General features: G+C 36.5%; 1 protein-coding gene across 1 annotated transcript in view; it reads left to right on the top strand.

Annotated features, from left to right (window-relative positions):
* TMTC2 (transmembrane and tetratricopeptide repeat containing 2) overlaps positions 1-16325 on the top strand; it is a 149651-nt gene that overhangs the window by 86241 nt on the left and 47085 nt on the right. Inside the window, exon 10 of the mRNA XM_009697670.1 lies at positions 7189-7310. Within this exon, the coding sequence (XP_009695972.1) occupies positions 7189-7310 (122 nt within the window). The remainder of the gene's footprint in view (positions 1-7188; positions 7311-16325) is intronic.

The following is a 16325-nucleotide window of genomic DNA, read 5'->3' as shown; positions in this document are numbered from 1 at the left end:
TTAATGAAGCACAAATTAGATTTTAGGTTTCTCCTTGCTCATCTGCTACATTGCACGTGGACAGAAAATAAATCGTACGCAAGTGGCAGCCAGGTACAGAACAGGAAAGGGGACCCAGATTTTTACATCTGGAGCAGAGGTTTGCATCATAAGTACAAAGGCTTAGCACGCAGAGAGACTTTCTGTGTTGATGACTGTAACATAACTATCACTTTATTTGATTATGCTTTTGGGTGGATGTGGCTGTTTGTACAAACCTGTTAATATTGTTAAGGCTCCTATCCTATTTGCCTCTTGCTCCCCTTAAATGCTTTTTTATTGAATTACTTTTAAATATTGTTTAGAACTTCAAGAAACACTTTTGCTGGTATAGTTTTACATTTCATGCTGTGCAAAATTTAATTTTTAAGAGCCAAAGACAATTAAGTTGTGAAATACATATCCTAGATCGTAACTGATGCAGAGCATGATACCTGCACTTGTCTGAGCTGCAGTCATCAGTGTGCTTCCTACGCATCTCATGAAGCTCTACTGGTCATTTCTCACTAAATATACATTACAAACTTTTTTCTTTTAAAACTAGCTTGGTTGAAAAAAAAAAAAAAAAAAGGATTTTTCTTCTTTCATATGTATATTTTATTACATGTTGTAGGGCAATAAGAATGTAGTCTACTCCAATGATGAAGGGAGTAAAACGCTGTGCATCCTTCTCTCCCCCTCCCCATCCCCACCCTGCTACATTAACCCTTCCCCCTCTGAGACTTTGCAGACTATGGTAGTTTATATCTGCTGTCCAAAGCTGAGTATAAATCTCTGGGCTGATCGCAATGTCTCCTGTTTTTTCACTTTGTTTTGTTTGAGGGATTCAAGCTGGGTATGAAGGTTGCAGCAGTGGATTGCTGGAGGGCGTAATGGATGCAATGTTTGAGACCAATATTTTTTTTCCTAGGTTCTCAGGTTTTCTTAGTTTTATCTCTTTAGATTATTGAGCTATAATTTCATGTGAAATGCTTGAGTTTTCTTACACAATTTTCTGAAAAAGCTAAGACTCTAAGCCTGAAATGCATTTGTATTTTAAACATATGGGGTTTTGTATGAAAATAAGTAAAATCATAACATTTCTAGGCCAAAAATATGGTGCAATACTGAAATTGGACTACAGGGATCCCAATTAGGCATGATTCTAATGGAAAGTGCTTCTGTTAAGAGTGTTTTAAAGAAACCCATACGAGTGTAATGTCTATGCTTTACTGACAAAAAATAATAATCTTTAAAATGTGTGTAAATAAAGTAAAAGGCAGGAAAAGAGAACAATCACTTGTTCAGTTACAAATTGTTAGCTTGTACCTTTATGATTTACTGCTGGTTGCACATCTGTTGGAAAATGAAAATGAAATTATCTATCTCAGGTGAGTCAATGCCTCTATTTGTGTCAATATACTTCTTTCACTGGAAGTCTTTGTGCAATAGGAAACAGCTGTGCAAAGTCCATGCTGTTCCACACTGCAACTGATTTTATTTTGCCTTTCGTTTATATTTGTTTTCCACTTCAGATATTTTCCTTCAAAAGTAGCTTAGTGGTCTAATTAAATCAGATCAAAGTCTTTGCTTTGGCTAATTGAAACCTGTCAGAATCTGCTCAACCAAAGTAAATGTGGATTGACTCTCATCCATCAAAAGCCTTCTTAAAATATAACACAATCCTTGAAATCTTCAAGGAGATTGTTCTGTGAAAAGTAAAAAACAAACAGAATATGCTTAGTCTATGCAGAACTTGATGTTCATTAGGTTCACATGCTTCAGCTGTTTCAGAGATGTGCATGTACTGCATATTTATCACCAAGACTGTTAATCTTTTGCAGTATATCTTAAACATCAGTATAGTATAACATTAAACTGTGCTTCTAGATTTATTATGTTATTGTATGCACTGCTACCTAAGGGAAAAAAGAAGGAAGTTATATATCTAGGGAGGTGCATTTATGGTAGAAGCATCTGCAGCCTTGATTTGCACAAGGAAGCTGCACGGTTGCATTACAAAAGACACAAACCCTGTATGGCATTGTGGTACACAGGGATGCAGACCTCTCCATCATTTTCTAAGGCAACCTATTTATGTTCCCAATTCAAAGAAATGATGGAAAAATGAAATTTAAATCCAGACATTAAATTTTCAAAGTGCATTGCTATCTTCCTTTCTGTTTTAATGCCTGCTCTTGTCAATGCCAAATTCTATATTTTCTATATTACATTTTTAGTATACAGAAATTTGAGTGGCAGATAATTAACGTATACAAGGCAGATTTACCCTGCATTTTCTCCTTTACGGAGATCATTTTTCAGTTGTCTTTTCAGCAATATCTATAGGGATCCTAAGAGGAGGACCCCAGGAAGGACATATGTGCTTAAACTGAAAGTATAGGTACATGACACTATCTATAGAGACACGATGCTTTTACATCCATAGTTCCACTGTACTTGCTCATCGATAAGTCTAACGTGCTCCCTGCAAGGAGACGGCCTTTGCTTGGTATGACAACATGCATCTGAAACAGAACAAATACAAAGTCGGCGGTTGAGGGGTTAATCTAGAACCATGTAACATACATTCATGTAAACGATACCTAATTCTGCTTTTTAACAATGTGTGATATCTTAACTTCTGTCTTTAAAATCTTAAATTCTGTCTTTTGTTTGTTTGTTTGAAGGATTTCTATTAAGATCACATTCCACTTCATTATAAAGTATAAAGTTAGCCTTTCAGGAGAAATAGCTGCTAGCAAGCTGATCCTTTATTAGTCATAATATTTAATATAAATATTAAATGTTTAATATTATTGTTATTGGTTTTTAGTTATTTTTAATTAATTTATCCTGGCATCATTTTAGTGGGGACTATTTTGGTGTTGTTTTAGTTTGTTGGGTTTCTTTTGTTTTGCTTATTTTGACAGATTATTTTTGAATTCCAAGAATTCTGGGAAAATATGGGAAAATGCTGTTTGGAGAATGGTAGTCTTGCCACTTGATCTATCTCTGTGGCAAAGAAAATCCACTTGAGTACCAGGACTCTAGTTGTAGTGGTGTAAGTGTAGTTAAAAGGTAGCCCATTACTCATTTCTTTGTCCTAAAGTATTAATAGAGGTGTTAATGAACTATGTATGCACTTCTTTAAATAGTGTTTCAGTTGTATATTAATGTTTTCTTGCAGTACATAAGCAAATGAGAGTTACAGTTTAATAATATATGCTCTTCCTTGTAGAGTAAGCTAAGAAATGGGTGCATAAAACCCAGAAAATACTAGCTGAACTGACCCCCGTAAAAAAGGAAACAGTTTTGAATTACTGATTTGTCCCCTTTTACTCCCGTTGGCTATTGAATTTCTTGCCACCGCTCCTTGTGCAGGCAGTGCTGTGCGTGGCTGCATGTTGGTACAGATGAGGGAACTGAAATAACTGACAATTTATGTCTTCAGGTTTCCACTGCCATGAATTTCTTTCTCTGTTGTTGTTACCTCTGCTGAACTTTATAGATATGACAAGTTTAATAAATTGTGTGTGTGTGATCTTTCAGATTTTTAGCATGAGTTTTAGAAGATTTTACAAATCAAGTAACTGCTAAAGTAAATAATAGAAACCTGCTCATATGTACCATTGGTTTGCATGTTTTCTGCCAATGGACACTGTTATTTTCCTAATGACTGAATCATTCATGTTGCAAGTTTATAAAAATGCATGGTTGTAAATGACAAATACTATTTTTCTTATTTTAATCTCAGGCACACAAATGCATCCTGAATGACAGAAGTCAATCCATACATGTTTTCTCTGTCATTTTGTTGGAAAACTATCTTAAGCTGGAACAGCTTTTATTAAAATTGCATCAGTTTAACACACAAAATCTCTTAATTGAATTAACGCTTTAGTTAATGGTTGCTTGATTTTATTCTGATCTTTGAATATGGCAGTGGCAGAGCCTCTGTCAGTTTTCAGCTTACTTTGATTTCTTTTTAGATAGGAGTGTCATCGTAAGTCATTTAGAAGATGAAATTAATAACAGACTCCCTGACAGTACTTCCTTCTGTAGTAATGACATGTTCTAATTGCTTATAATGTAGCAATTCTTGATGATATGGGACTATGGGCAGAAAGCAGACTCTTCAGAAAAAAAAATGTTCAGCTTTAGAGAATTCCCTGTAAAGTCTTCAGGGGAATAAAATCCCTTTCTCTGCAGTTTGACATTTAGATTGACATATTGTAGCTTCGTTTCTAGATGTGCCGCTCAGAAATACCCTCAAAGTTATAGAAGGTTAGCTTGTAAAGTAGTTGAGCTCTTAAAACCTATTAAAAATTGAATTTGCTGGTACTCCAAAGATGTTAATCTCTTCTTATATCACAATCCATCATGGAAAAAAGATGAGAAACTTGGATCTTTTTTAAATTTGGCAGTGCATTCAGTATATACTACCAGCAGATAATAACTCCATTTCTTGTGGCTGCTTACATTACTTTTTAAAGGATCTTGTTAATTACTTGAAACTTTGCCAAGGTGTAACAGGTTGGGCTGGAATTTTCCACTTAAGGAAAAGGACAATATGGATTCCTCATTTCCCGTATGCTAAATGAAGCGGAGGCCTGTGGGAAAAATAGTATGCAATCAAATAATTAAACATTCTGCCATAAAGCATACAGCTAGGGAGAGGAGTTGAGGAGAGCATATAGCTTGACTTCTGGCTTCTTCTGTCCTTTCAACACTTGACTTCAGGACTTTGTTTCCTGCATAACAAGGTATAAAGTTACGTCACTTATTTGTGAGTGCTGACATAGTGAAAAAAATGCATGTCATGTTGATATCCCTGAATTTGATCAGGGGTTTTTGGAGGGTGTTTATGTTCTTTTGGGGTTTCTTTCCTGTTTGGATTTTTTTTTTTTTTTAAGTTTGGCCTGGATTTTTTGGGAATTGTTCTTTTAGTTTGGCCCTAACCAGCAGCAGAATGACTTGAGTACTTCTGGGACTGAAACATCATTTGCCTCTGTGTATGTAATCAGATATCCAAAACCAATGCATGAGTACAGAATACTCTCTAAATCCTTGAATTAGAAATCCTGGTCTGCTAGATCTACAGGCTTGCACCCCTTTTTGGAAAAACTATTTGCTCATAAAAATCATGTTGCCTTCCCTTAGCTTTGGCTCAATGGAACTTCTGACTACATCACGCACATTTTATCTGTGGGCTGTGGTTTGCTCATTTTGCATGCACTGCACCCTAACTCCTGAAACTCAACTCGTGTGCCACATTTTGCCGGGATCCCGATCCTCTGGTGACAAAGACAGGGGAAAAAAAAATAATCTAACTGGGTCTTGTCCAATTTTCTTTCATCAACAAAATCCTCCATAGCCTCTGTAAATAAAGTAAGAGTTCCTTGTATTTTACTACTTAGAGCATGTAGGTGGCACCTTTTTCTCTGAGTTTTGGGGATGTGATAGTTGGCTTCGAGCTTGAGTAAAAAACCTTGGTCTTTCTCTCTCTCCCTCATGCCCTCACAGCTATTAATTTCTATGTAATGCAGAAGTGGGGGCAGTGACTCACCTGGAGATAGCCTTAGCCGACCTCTACTTGGGTCAGCTGTAGTCCTGTCTTCACCCTCCCGTGGTGGCACTGGATAAACTGTGACTTCATAATTTTGGGAAGATACTTAGCTATTTATTTGAATGAATCAGCTGGTGAAATGGTAAATCCTGACTCTCCTCTAGGCATTTTTCAGTCTGTCATTGGCTTGAGCAAGGGCACATTTATATCTAAAGCCCTTGTGAAAGAACTGTGTAAATGCAGCGTATTAATCTGAAAGCTGCTGTTCTTCACCTTTACATACTTGTTTGATACTGCTTATTTTCAACCTTTGAGAGATTTGGTTGGTTGCTTCTTGGAGAAAGAGACTGTCTTTCTCTGTATGCTAAATCCTTTCTCAGAAATTTCAAGACTACAACTGTCTGTACCACAATATCTGTACCACTATCTGTACCACAATATGTCCAGAGAAGAGCGACAAAGCTGGTAAAGGGCCTGGAGAAAAAGCCTTATGAGGAGCGGCTGAGGGAGCTGGGGTTGTTTAGTCTGGAGAAAAGGAAGATGAGGGGAGACCTTATCACCCTCTACAACTACCTGAAAGGAGGGTGTAGTCAGGTGGGTGGGTTGGTCTCTTCTCCCCGGTAACTAGCAATAGGACAAGAGGAAATGGTCTCAAGTTGCGCCAGGGGAGGTTCAGGCTGGACATTAGAAAGAACTTCTTCACTGTTAGAGTTGTTAAGCATTGGAACGGGCTCCCCAGGGAGGTGGTGGAGTCACCGTCCCTGGAGGTGTTCAAAAAACGTTTAGATGTGGTACTTCAAGACATGGTTTAGTGGGCATGGTGGCATCAGGTATACGGTTGGACTTGATGATCTTTGAGGTCTCTTCCAACCATAATGATTCTATGATTCTACTATATAGCTGTCTGACGTCTCTTTTATCTGTTGTTCTTCAACATTACCTGCCTCAGCCTCTCACACTAAAGGATTTCACTCTGAAAAATGTCCAATTTTGGTCATTTCATGTGTGACTTCTTAAGACTAGCAATCTAAAAATTATTGATGCTATGTTCTAATTTAAACTAATTGTGGCAGGTGACCTAATTTAACGACATTCAGAAATTACATTTTTTGTCTTGCCCCTCTCTCCAGTATGGTTTCAGGACTGTTTTCTTAACCTTTCCTAGTTTTTAAAAAAATCTAGGTTTGATGTGTTATGATTAAATGAAAACACTTTCTGTGTTCTCCCTGCCATTCTATGCTGCACAATGTAGACTAATGGAAAAGAAGTAACTTTTCTACAATAGATGTGATAAAATTTCTGTTACTTTGAGACTTTTGACTGAAACTTAGCAGCTGGAGCACTCTCTTGCAATTCTATTCCAACAAGGTTTTCATCTCAACCATGATTTTTCAGCCCTAATAAGGCCATAACTCGATCTCCTCACTCAAGTGTCTGTAAGACTTTTTGTGTGTGTCTGTGTCATTGCAGGTGTTCAAAGCACTTCACCCTTTTCAAGATCTCTGCCCATTTAATACATAGCAAATTATAAATGAGATAATACATTAAGGAAACCTTGAGAAATTTTGGGTGTTCTCACTAGCCTTTGTTTCACCCTGCAGGAGAAGCCTATATGAGAATGAACCGGCTGCCAGAAGCAGAGCGCTGGTACGTGGAGTCACTGCGATCCAAGAGCGACCACATCCCAGCCCATCTCACCTATGGAAAACTTCTGGCTCTGACGGTGAGTTAATCAATAGCTCCTAGGAGCTGGTCCCAGGCCCTTCGAGTAGGTGAGGTAAAGGGATGGGAAGACTTTGGCCTGAAAATTGTTTATTGCCCTATTTATCATGCTATTTCAAGTCATGCCTTGTAATTAAGGATTTTGACAGCATCGTTTTTTTGTGAAACATTGCATTCATTCATGAAATACCACCACCTCTGTGCCAGAAGAAAACACTTATAATAGCGTAGGAACTTTATAACACATAGTAAGGATTCCTCTGGTTGAAAAAGCCTTTATTATAAGTAGTTTGGATCACAAGTAATGATACTAATACAAAAAGATATTCAGTGTTTGACCCAGGGTTGTTGTAGCAGCCTAGAGCAGAGCTAGAGGTGTCACCTATACTTCGTGAATTACATGTCTCATGCTTTGAATTTACACTTCGTTAGGAGTATCTCTTTGAGCATGTGAAAAGAACTACTCAACTTACAAGAGCTAGTTCTAAAAAAAAAAAAACTGAAGTGTTGGACCTTTTCGTTTCTTCAAAATTTACTTTGCCTTTTGAGTATAGATGAGCTTGTAGCTCCAGCGAAACTAGCTCCATATGATAGTTATAGCAAAGCACCAGTCCCTCCTTAGTTTTCACACATTTTGAAGATGAAAATGGATTTCTGTTTTAATCACTAGAATAATTCTGTTTTAAAACTGCCTCTCACTTGTTTTCCATTTCTCGTTCCCATTTTTCTGACCATATCCTCTTTTTTATTTCTCTTCTACATTTGCTTTCATTGTTCACCCCAGTGGTTTCATATGTCCTTTGTGTGCTTTTGTATGGCTCTTCAATCCTTGTGCATCAGTCTGAATGTCTTCCTCAACTTTTCACCTAGCTGTAAGCTTTTACTCGGACCTTGCTTATGTGCTGTCCAGTCTTCAAGCAAAAAAAGTCCTTGGACACAGGGTACAGATCCAGTGAAGAAAAATAGCTCAAAATTTCAGCAGATCCTCTGCTGCTAAAAATATCTGAATTTGGAAAAGGGGGAGAAATTAGAACAGAAGTTTTTTATATGAGTAACAAGTGACAACATAGTCAAAAAGAATTAAAAATTGTTGGGTGTTATCATGTAATGTCAAATACAGAGTTTGATTAAAAATTATCTCGATAGGTCTTTTTAGCTTGTAATGGAAGTCAAGATGGTAGTGTTATATCCCTACTGCCTGTCAGTTCCAGGCCCTGGAAAGGCAGTTTTTTGCTACAATTTCCAGTTACAGTTAAAATTTCTTGGGTATTGACAAATACATGCACTCACTGATTACCTTCCTCTGGGATGGAACTGGAACTAGGTTATACAGTAAAATTTCCTAATTTACCTTGCTTTTCTGGCAGATATCTTCATATCTTGCACCTAAGAATAATAGGAGAAAGTCAGTGTTATTGGTTTCTTATTAGCAGATCTTTGACACAAAAGTTCCGATTTATTAGAATTGCTGTGGGGAAAGAAAGAATTTTCTCAATTAAAATCCAAATCTTGTTTGTTTGTTTGTTTTTCCCCCTTCTTTTCTATTCCACACACATCCCTCCACCCCAATACTCCTCTGGTTAATTTTGCACATTTTCTGAACTGCTGAATATATGAAATATGAGGTCTGCTAGGGAAAGTCTTGCAGTTGTTCTGGGAAACAAGGTCTCACAGTTTTCTTCAAAATAACAAAATCCTCAACTCCCATAACACTGTACAAACATTGTGAGCTGATAAAAAGCCAATAATTTTGTCCCCTCATTATGAAAGTTCAGGTATAGAATTAAACATCACTGGCATAACCCCAGTTTGGGAAGGAAGTGATGAAAAATGTACATGAATCCTTATAGCAGAATTGAACTTTTTACTTTTGTCCAGGGATATAAATGCAAGATACATGTGGAGTGGATTGTGCCTTGAGGATCTGAACTATGTTTGTGGAAGAATATGTCTCATTAGCAAAAAGGACAGGAGCTGTATACAACTTTGAACATGGAATACTGCACCGTGATAAGCAATAAAGTACTCTGCTTATCCTTTCTCAATGCAGAGTTGCTTACCTATACTTGCTGTGTGTCATAATTGTAGTCTAGTCTCATCAGGTTTGGTTTTTATCATCTATTGACACTTTTTTCTTTCATTACTCTTGCTACTTCTTATATTCATGGCAATATGTATAGATAGGGTTCATGTCCATTCTATTAACAACAGCATAAGCTGAAAAGATGGTGCTGATGTCCTGTTGGCTTGTGATGACATAGGACTTCATAAACACATAACAAGGCAACATGTTGATGACAGAGTAATTAGAGATGGCAGAAAATTTTTCAGGTGGTTATTTCATTAATGAAAAAAAGTTCGTTTATCTTTGATCTATTGAAATTTGGCACTTATTTAATTTAATTCCTTCAGCTACAACGTCTGAAAAGACATTCAACAGGAAAATGGATGATGAAGAGATTTGGCAGTAGAATATGGATTTTTGTCTCCATGTTGGTCAGTTATCCTTAATCAGTTTTGCAGCCTACCATCTGCTCAGTGATTCACATTGAATGAATTTTGTCTGGTTTCTAGTATACTGAACTGTACTGGTACTAGTTCCCATCACATGTATTTGATTGCTGTAACTGACATGCTTCCTGGAAGTCTGCATAGACTTCCTTGGGATTCCATAGGATTTGAGCTGCTCCTTTTGGCATAGTTGTTTCAGCCCATAGCTAGCTTGAGGTACCACTTTGATTTATTCTTCTGTTAAACTTTGCTACCTAGGCTCATCATCATTTTCTCACAGCCTGTCTATTTAGGAGAGAGAAAAACCTAGTTTTCAGATGTTAGAGGAGAGACATTTAGAGGCTTCTTTCCCCTCGTCTGTTGGAACCAAAGCTTCAGACTTTTTGCAATTCCGTTTCTGAATATAAGTACTGAGACAAAACTGTTGATAACGCGTGTCTGTGTCTCTTCCAGGAGAGAAATGTGAGATGGTTGATGAAGTGAAGGGTGGAAGTGGGTGCTAATATACATAGAAAATTTTTTTCTGTCCGTGAAATTGGGAGGTGAGGGAGGAAAGGAGGAAGGTTTCAGACAAGTTCCTAAGTTCCAGCCAAAGGGAGCTCTAGTATAAAACCCCACAACAGTAAAGTCAAACCTGTAAAGTTCACAAATTCAGCTATGTTTTACCTCCTGACTTAAATTCCAATGAAGTGGCTTAATTTTAACCCCAGCTTTTCTTCCTCCTCAAGTCTGTTGCCAGTATTAATACTTACTAAAAGCAGCATGACATAGAATCACAGAATCATTTAGCTTGGAAAAGACCTTTAAGATCATCCAGTCCAACCACAAACCTAGCACTGCCAAGTCCACCACTAAACCGTGTCCCTAATTGCCACATCTACATGTCTTTTGAATACCTTTGAGGGTGTTGATAAGTAGTTTGTTTGTTTACTTCTAGAAATGTTTTAATGAACAGTTTAAAATGTATATATTCCAGAACAGAATTCCTGAGAAAGCGTTTTCATTTTTCTGAGTTTAGAAGCATGTGAAAATTGAGAGTATAGAGTGTTACAAGCCCAGTCACTGAAAGGTGATTAGACAAACCTGAAGAAATAATATCCTCTTCTCCGAAGCCTACAAAAATTTTTGCATGTGTGTATCTGGGAATATGGAAAGATGCAAAACCAAGTAACCCAATAAAGTAAAAAGTGAAATAAAAATCCAGATAAAGCAAGCTTCCCTTCCCTACCCCTGAAAACCTGCTGGTGACACACTGTTATCCATCAATAATAATTCTAAATACTAAACATTTGCACAAAATTATTCTCAGTAAACTTTATTTCCTGAATAACTTTAAAGATACATTCATAAAATTCAGAATATGCTGTTCAGCTTATAATAACTGTCATTTACGTTGACACAAAACAAACCAAACAAAGAAAAACCAAACCAAAAATAGCTGTTCATTTTTCATTAATTCTTGGACTACATAAGTGGTATAGTTCTAATTTGCATACAATAAGACCTTTGGAGTAAAAAATTTACTTAGTACTAAAACAATTCTGTCTGGTTTTATTTTGATGCAAATATTTGTCTCGAGGCTTGTTAGCTCTTTTGGGATACAAGAAATGCCAGGTGGACTTGGGCATACTGCTGTATATGCAGAAAAACCCAGACCAACTTAAGAGCTCCAAAGGAATAGCTAATGAATTTACAGTCGTCTTACCTAGTATCGTAAGTCACAAGTATTTCATAACCCCTATATTGGATAATGTTATACATTCATATCTAAAAATTACAGCTCACTGAGCTACAATTTTCCTGAAAATATATTAGAACAACATAATGTAGTTATTGAAAAGCATGATTAGTAGCTCAGCTAGTAGAGTAATTGGAAAATAGCCAGTTGTCTAATGCTTAAGTTTGTGCTTTTATTTTTTTTAATTATTTATTTTTCAGAAACAACATGTAGCTGTTTAGGACTGCAGTGCTTTAGCATTATGTGCTTTTCATATCTTTAACTTGTTAAACTGCATAAATTACTTGAGAAATTTATTTGTCAATGTGACATGCTAGTTGACCTAGCCAATCTCCTGGTAACACAGGAGTTTGGTACCACAGCATATGAGCCTCATCATTTATTTCTATATCACAAGAAAAAGCATAATTTTTGTAAATGGCTGTAAAATTGCAAGGCTCCCAGTTCTAAAATAAAAATGAGTCTGTCAAAAATGACAGTGCCAGGTGAGGCCTTGAGCATGTGCTGTAATTCATTTTCCATTTTATGAGCAGACCTTCTAGAAGAGAGGTTGGCTATCATGCTAAAAAAAAAAAATCATTTGTAAGTAAAGCTTTTAAATTTTTTTTTCTCCTCTTACTTTAGTCTTCTTAAATAGAAGAAAGACTAAGAAACCCTTCCTCCTAATGGCTGGCCTCTCTGCCATCAGGCAATGGATGATTGTTATAATAGCATGCTAGTCTGAGCAGCTTTATTTCAATTATAAATAAATCTGTTTTGAAGTTTTGTTTTATCTGTTTTGAGTGAACTTCAACCCACAAACCACCCCTCATAGCTTGCAGTAGTGCCTATAATTGCTAAAGTACTTAGGGACAGCCCCATATTGTAACATTTAGCGTGTTACATCTAGGAATTACAGGCTTTGCTATATTTCTTTGGAAAAAATTGCACAGTGTTTTCTTGCATTTTACACGGCACCACACAGTGCTGTTAATCTCCGATTTTTTTTCTGGCTTGGAAAATCACCCAAAGTGCTGTAAGAAAAATTTACTTTGCCTTGTAAAATTTCTGTGTTACTGCTCCAAACCATATTAAATTCAGTAATAATCACCCTGGAAGATTCCCTAAAATCTAAAATATTTTATTTTAAAATGTTTTCTGTAAAGGGGGATGGGGAGAAGGGAGACATAGACATGATAGAGACTGGCAGTGTTTTGGATTAAAAGAAAAGAAACAGGATTGTGACATTCAAGTATCAACCCTGAAGTTAAATACTTTTTTTAAGTTTCAAAATACTCCCTCCTCAGTGGGTGGCCATATTTTTGCTTGCAGTTGCTTGTTGCTTATGTTCCTGACAAACAGAAGGCCAGAGAGGTATCCTGCCAGTTTTGGTTAGTTGTGAAATTACTCAGAGTGCCACTATCAAATGCCCTACTATATTCAGTAATTGGTGTAGTCCTTGAAAGTAATCTCAAAATAAATATAAATAAATGACAGCATAGAAATAAATGGAAGGTAGGAAGAACAGAAAGAAATGGAACAGCAGGGGAAAAGGGGAACATAGTGCAATAATGAATAGACTAATTCAACATTTACTGTTTCTGTAATTACTTGCTGGTGATGTTCCAGCACAGAAAGGAAATTTGCATTTCTGTTGGACAACTCTGACATATTGTCATTTTTTATGTCACTGGTTGATTGCTACTCTTTTTCTGTCTCTCTAGATTTACACAAATTGGAAGAAAGCAGAGATGAGGTAGAATAGTCATGATGTCAAAAGAATCGTGACTGTTTTTAAGACTTAGCAATTTAAATGCTCTATGTTAAATTTAGGTATGATTTTCTAGAACAGTTTATCCCATCTTGTAGTTATCAATTCCTTTAAAACAAACAAAAAATATTTTTAGTAATAATTCTTTTGGGAATGATAAATAAATGCCTACACATACAGAAATCTTTAATTTATGAAAAGACATTTTCTGAATGGGTCAATTTAGTTAGATCAGCAAATCTGTTAGATATTTTATTTTGGGAGGCTAAATCCCTTGGCTGTCAGTACTGCTTCCAGGAAGAATTTTGTAATGAAAATTGGATATTTCAGTTAAACTCCCATCATAACAATGTATAAATGACATTGAATCCTTGAGAAGGCCCTCCCTAGGAAATCAAGTTAAGCCAAGCAATAGCCACTGCTACTTTTCTGTCATGTATTCAGTTTCTCTTTGGAGTCTGACACAGACGCTACAATTTTTCGTGCCACTTGAAGTCCCTTGAGGGTTAAAACTGTTCCAAGCACAAAGTTTGGATTTAATTCTGAAATTTGCAATATGTCAGAAGTTGTTTTCATTTTTGTTTCCAGTTTACCAGCAATTTGCTTGTAGGGGTGGGAGGACTGGGTTTCCCTCTTCAAGGCAGAAAGTCATGTTTATTGGCTTCAAAACCATAAGCCTGATTTTTTTAAGGTTTGGTTACCTGGTGTATCTGGAGCATTAACACCTCCAGGCTGAATGTCAGGATTTCCGAACTACAGAAATTTCAATAGCTGACATGTGTTGGGCTTGTATTTCTTCTGAGGTTGGCCTCATGCCGTAAGTATTGCATCCATAGATATACTTTTCAGTCCCCTTAGGACATACATTTGGCTGCATGCCAAAAGTAACAGAATTAATTGTAAACCAGAGTATTTTCATTTAAACATATACATATCTAACTAGTTAACTCTGGAACAGGTATTTAGGCACATAACCCCTCACTAACCTCCTTTAGGGATCTCATCTTTTGTATCTTGTTTCTAACTTCCTGTAGACAGGAAAAGGGGACCCCTAAACTTCTTGCTTTACACAACATAAATTTAAAGCTTGTTATAGAAAACATCACTGACAGGATGAACTGCGTTCATGAAAGAAAGAGATCTTTTTGTTTTGCTACATGGTTGAATATAGCTGCCAGTCACCTGTAATTACTCTGTGTGTAGTAATTTTGTCAGTAATCACAGAAAAATGCAAGATATAGGCCAAATTTAGCTTAGAAGAAAGTCATAGGACTCAGTGAAAACAGTGTGTGGAGATAGTGAATTTATATTCTACTGACTGGCCAGTGAAATATGAGTAGATATTAATACACTGCTTTATCAGAAAATATAAAACGTGGCTTAAGACTGAATGGAAAAGAAAGTGCCTAACATGGAAATTTACTTTAACATTTTATTACATATTCTTGATATAAAATAATCTAAAGCTTAGTGATCGAGGTGAACATTTCAATATGGGTCTAGACAGTAAATAAATCGCAAGGTGTGGAAAGAAATCTGTTATTTAAAAGTTTACTTAAGACTGTACGCAGTCTTTCTTGGTTTTAACAGTGACGTAACATGAGATAAATTCCTTTTAGACTTCAAGTTGACCCGAAAGAAAGACTGAAAAATAGGTATATCTTTTTTAAAAAAGCAAACAAAACAACCGAAAAAAACTTCAAGGGAAAAAAAAAAGTCCTATACCTATATATCTTTCCTGTATCACTTTGAATGCTTTAATAAAACAAGGATGTTTTTTGTGGTGAGATCCATAAAGCAAGAAAATGGATGTCAAATAGCTCTAATATATTATTGATTAAGCAGATACATACTGCCTTACTTGAAGAAAATATCACCTTAATAGGCTCTGAATCATGCCCCAAGCCAGTAAAGTTATGAGCTGTGCTTTAAATTCCTACACTATGAATAAGCAGTGGTGTCACATTCAAAAATGCTTAAGCTCCGGTGGATTCCCACCAAAGTCAATAGGCAGTGCTTAAATCTCAGCTCTCTGGTTATCATGCCTATAGGTGTAGACTCAAGAACCCAGTTTACGTTATTACTCTTTAAAATAACCTCGGCTCATAGAAAAATTACACAGACTTCAGTAGAATATCAGTCGGGCTAGTAGATGGATTTTTAGTCAACAAAAATCTACCTGTGGTTGAAGGAGGACTAAAGTGACGTATTCAGATTGAAGCAAACCACCTAAGGTGCAAGTACAGGATTAAACTAAAACAAGACGTTGCATTTTATTGATCTTACCAAGGCTTATTTCTAAAAGTAATTTACTGGATTACACAAGTAGTATGCATGGACTCATGTACGTGAGGACCCTGGTCCAGTGAAATGGCTGGGAAGGAGAGCATCAGTCATGACCTCAGGGCCAAGGGTATCTCAGTGTGTCACACTGGACCGTAATGAGAACATTGCCTCACATTTACTGTAAGATAAAGATTAGTATATGGTGAATTATCGTGGATTTAGTAGATACAGATCTACACTCTAATTTCCTCCAGAGTAACCCAATACTTGCTCCCATACACTGAGAATAATACATTACACCAACGAGAAATAATATTTTCATGTTCTTGAAGTTACTAGAGAGCCAAAACTTGAGAGGTTCAGTACTAGTAGCAGTATTGTTTCTCACTATCATCATCTAAGGATATGGAGAGGGAAACTTTGTTTGAAAAGGCAGCATCTTTTACAAGCCCACTGATATTAGTTGGGCAAAGAAGGGCTTTGCATGACTGTCAACTCCTCCCCCCACAACTATTTGTTTTTCTAATGAAATATATAGCACTTGATTTGTAATATCACTTCTCGTTACAAATCTTGCCTCGTGTGTGTGTTTTTCTGGGCCAGATGTTAACCTTTAGAAGTCATTGCTTCTCTGCCATGTTCAGTTGTTTTTTTATTATAATAAAGGTGACATGAAGAGGCAAGATTTATCTCTTTGCTGCACAGGAAGTATAGAGACTGAGATAAATTTT

The sequence above is a fragment of the Cariama cristata genome, unplaced genomic scaffold (genome assembly GCF_000690535.1).
Source record: "Cariama cristata isolate BGI_N322 unplaced genomic scaffold, ASM69053v1 scaffold3850, whole genome shotgun sequence".
NCBI lineage: Eukaryota > Metazoa > Chordata > Aves > Cariamiformes > Cariamidae > Cariama > Cariama cristata.
The sequence above is the reverse complement of the archived record's forward strand: the minus strand, read 5'-3'. Positions and strand labels throughout refer to the sequence as shown.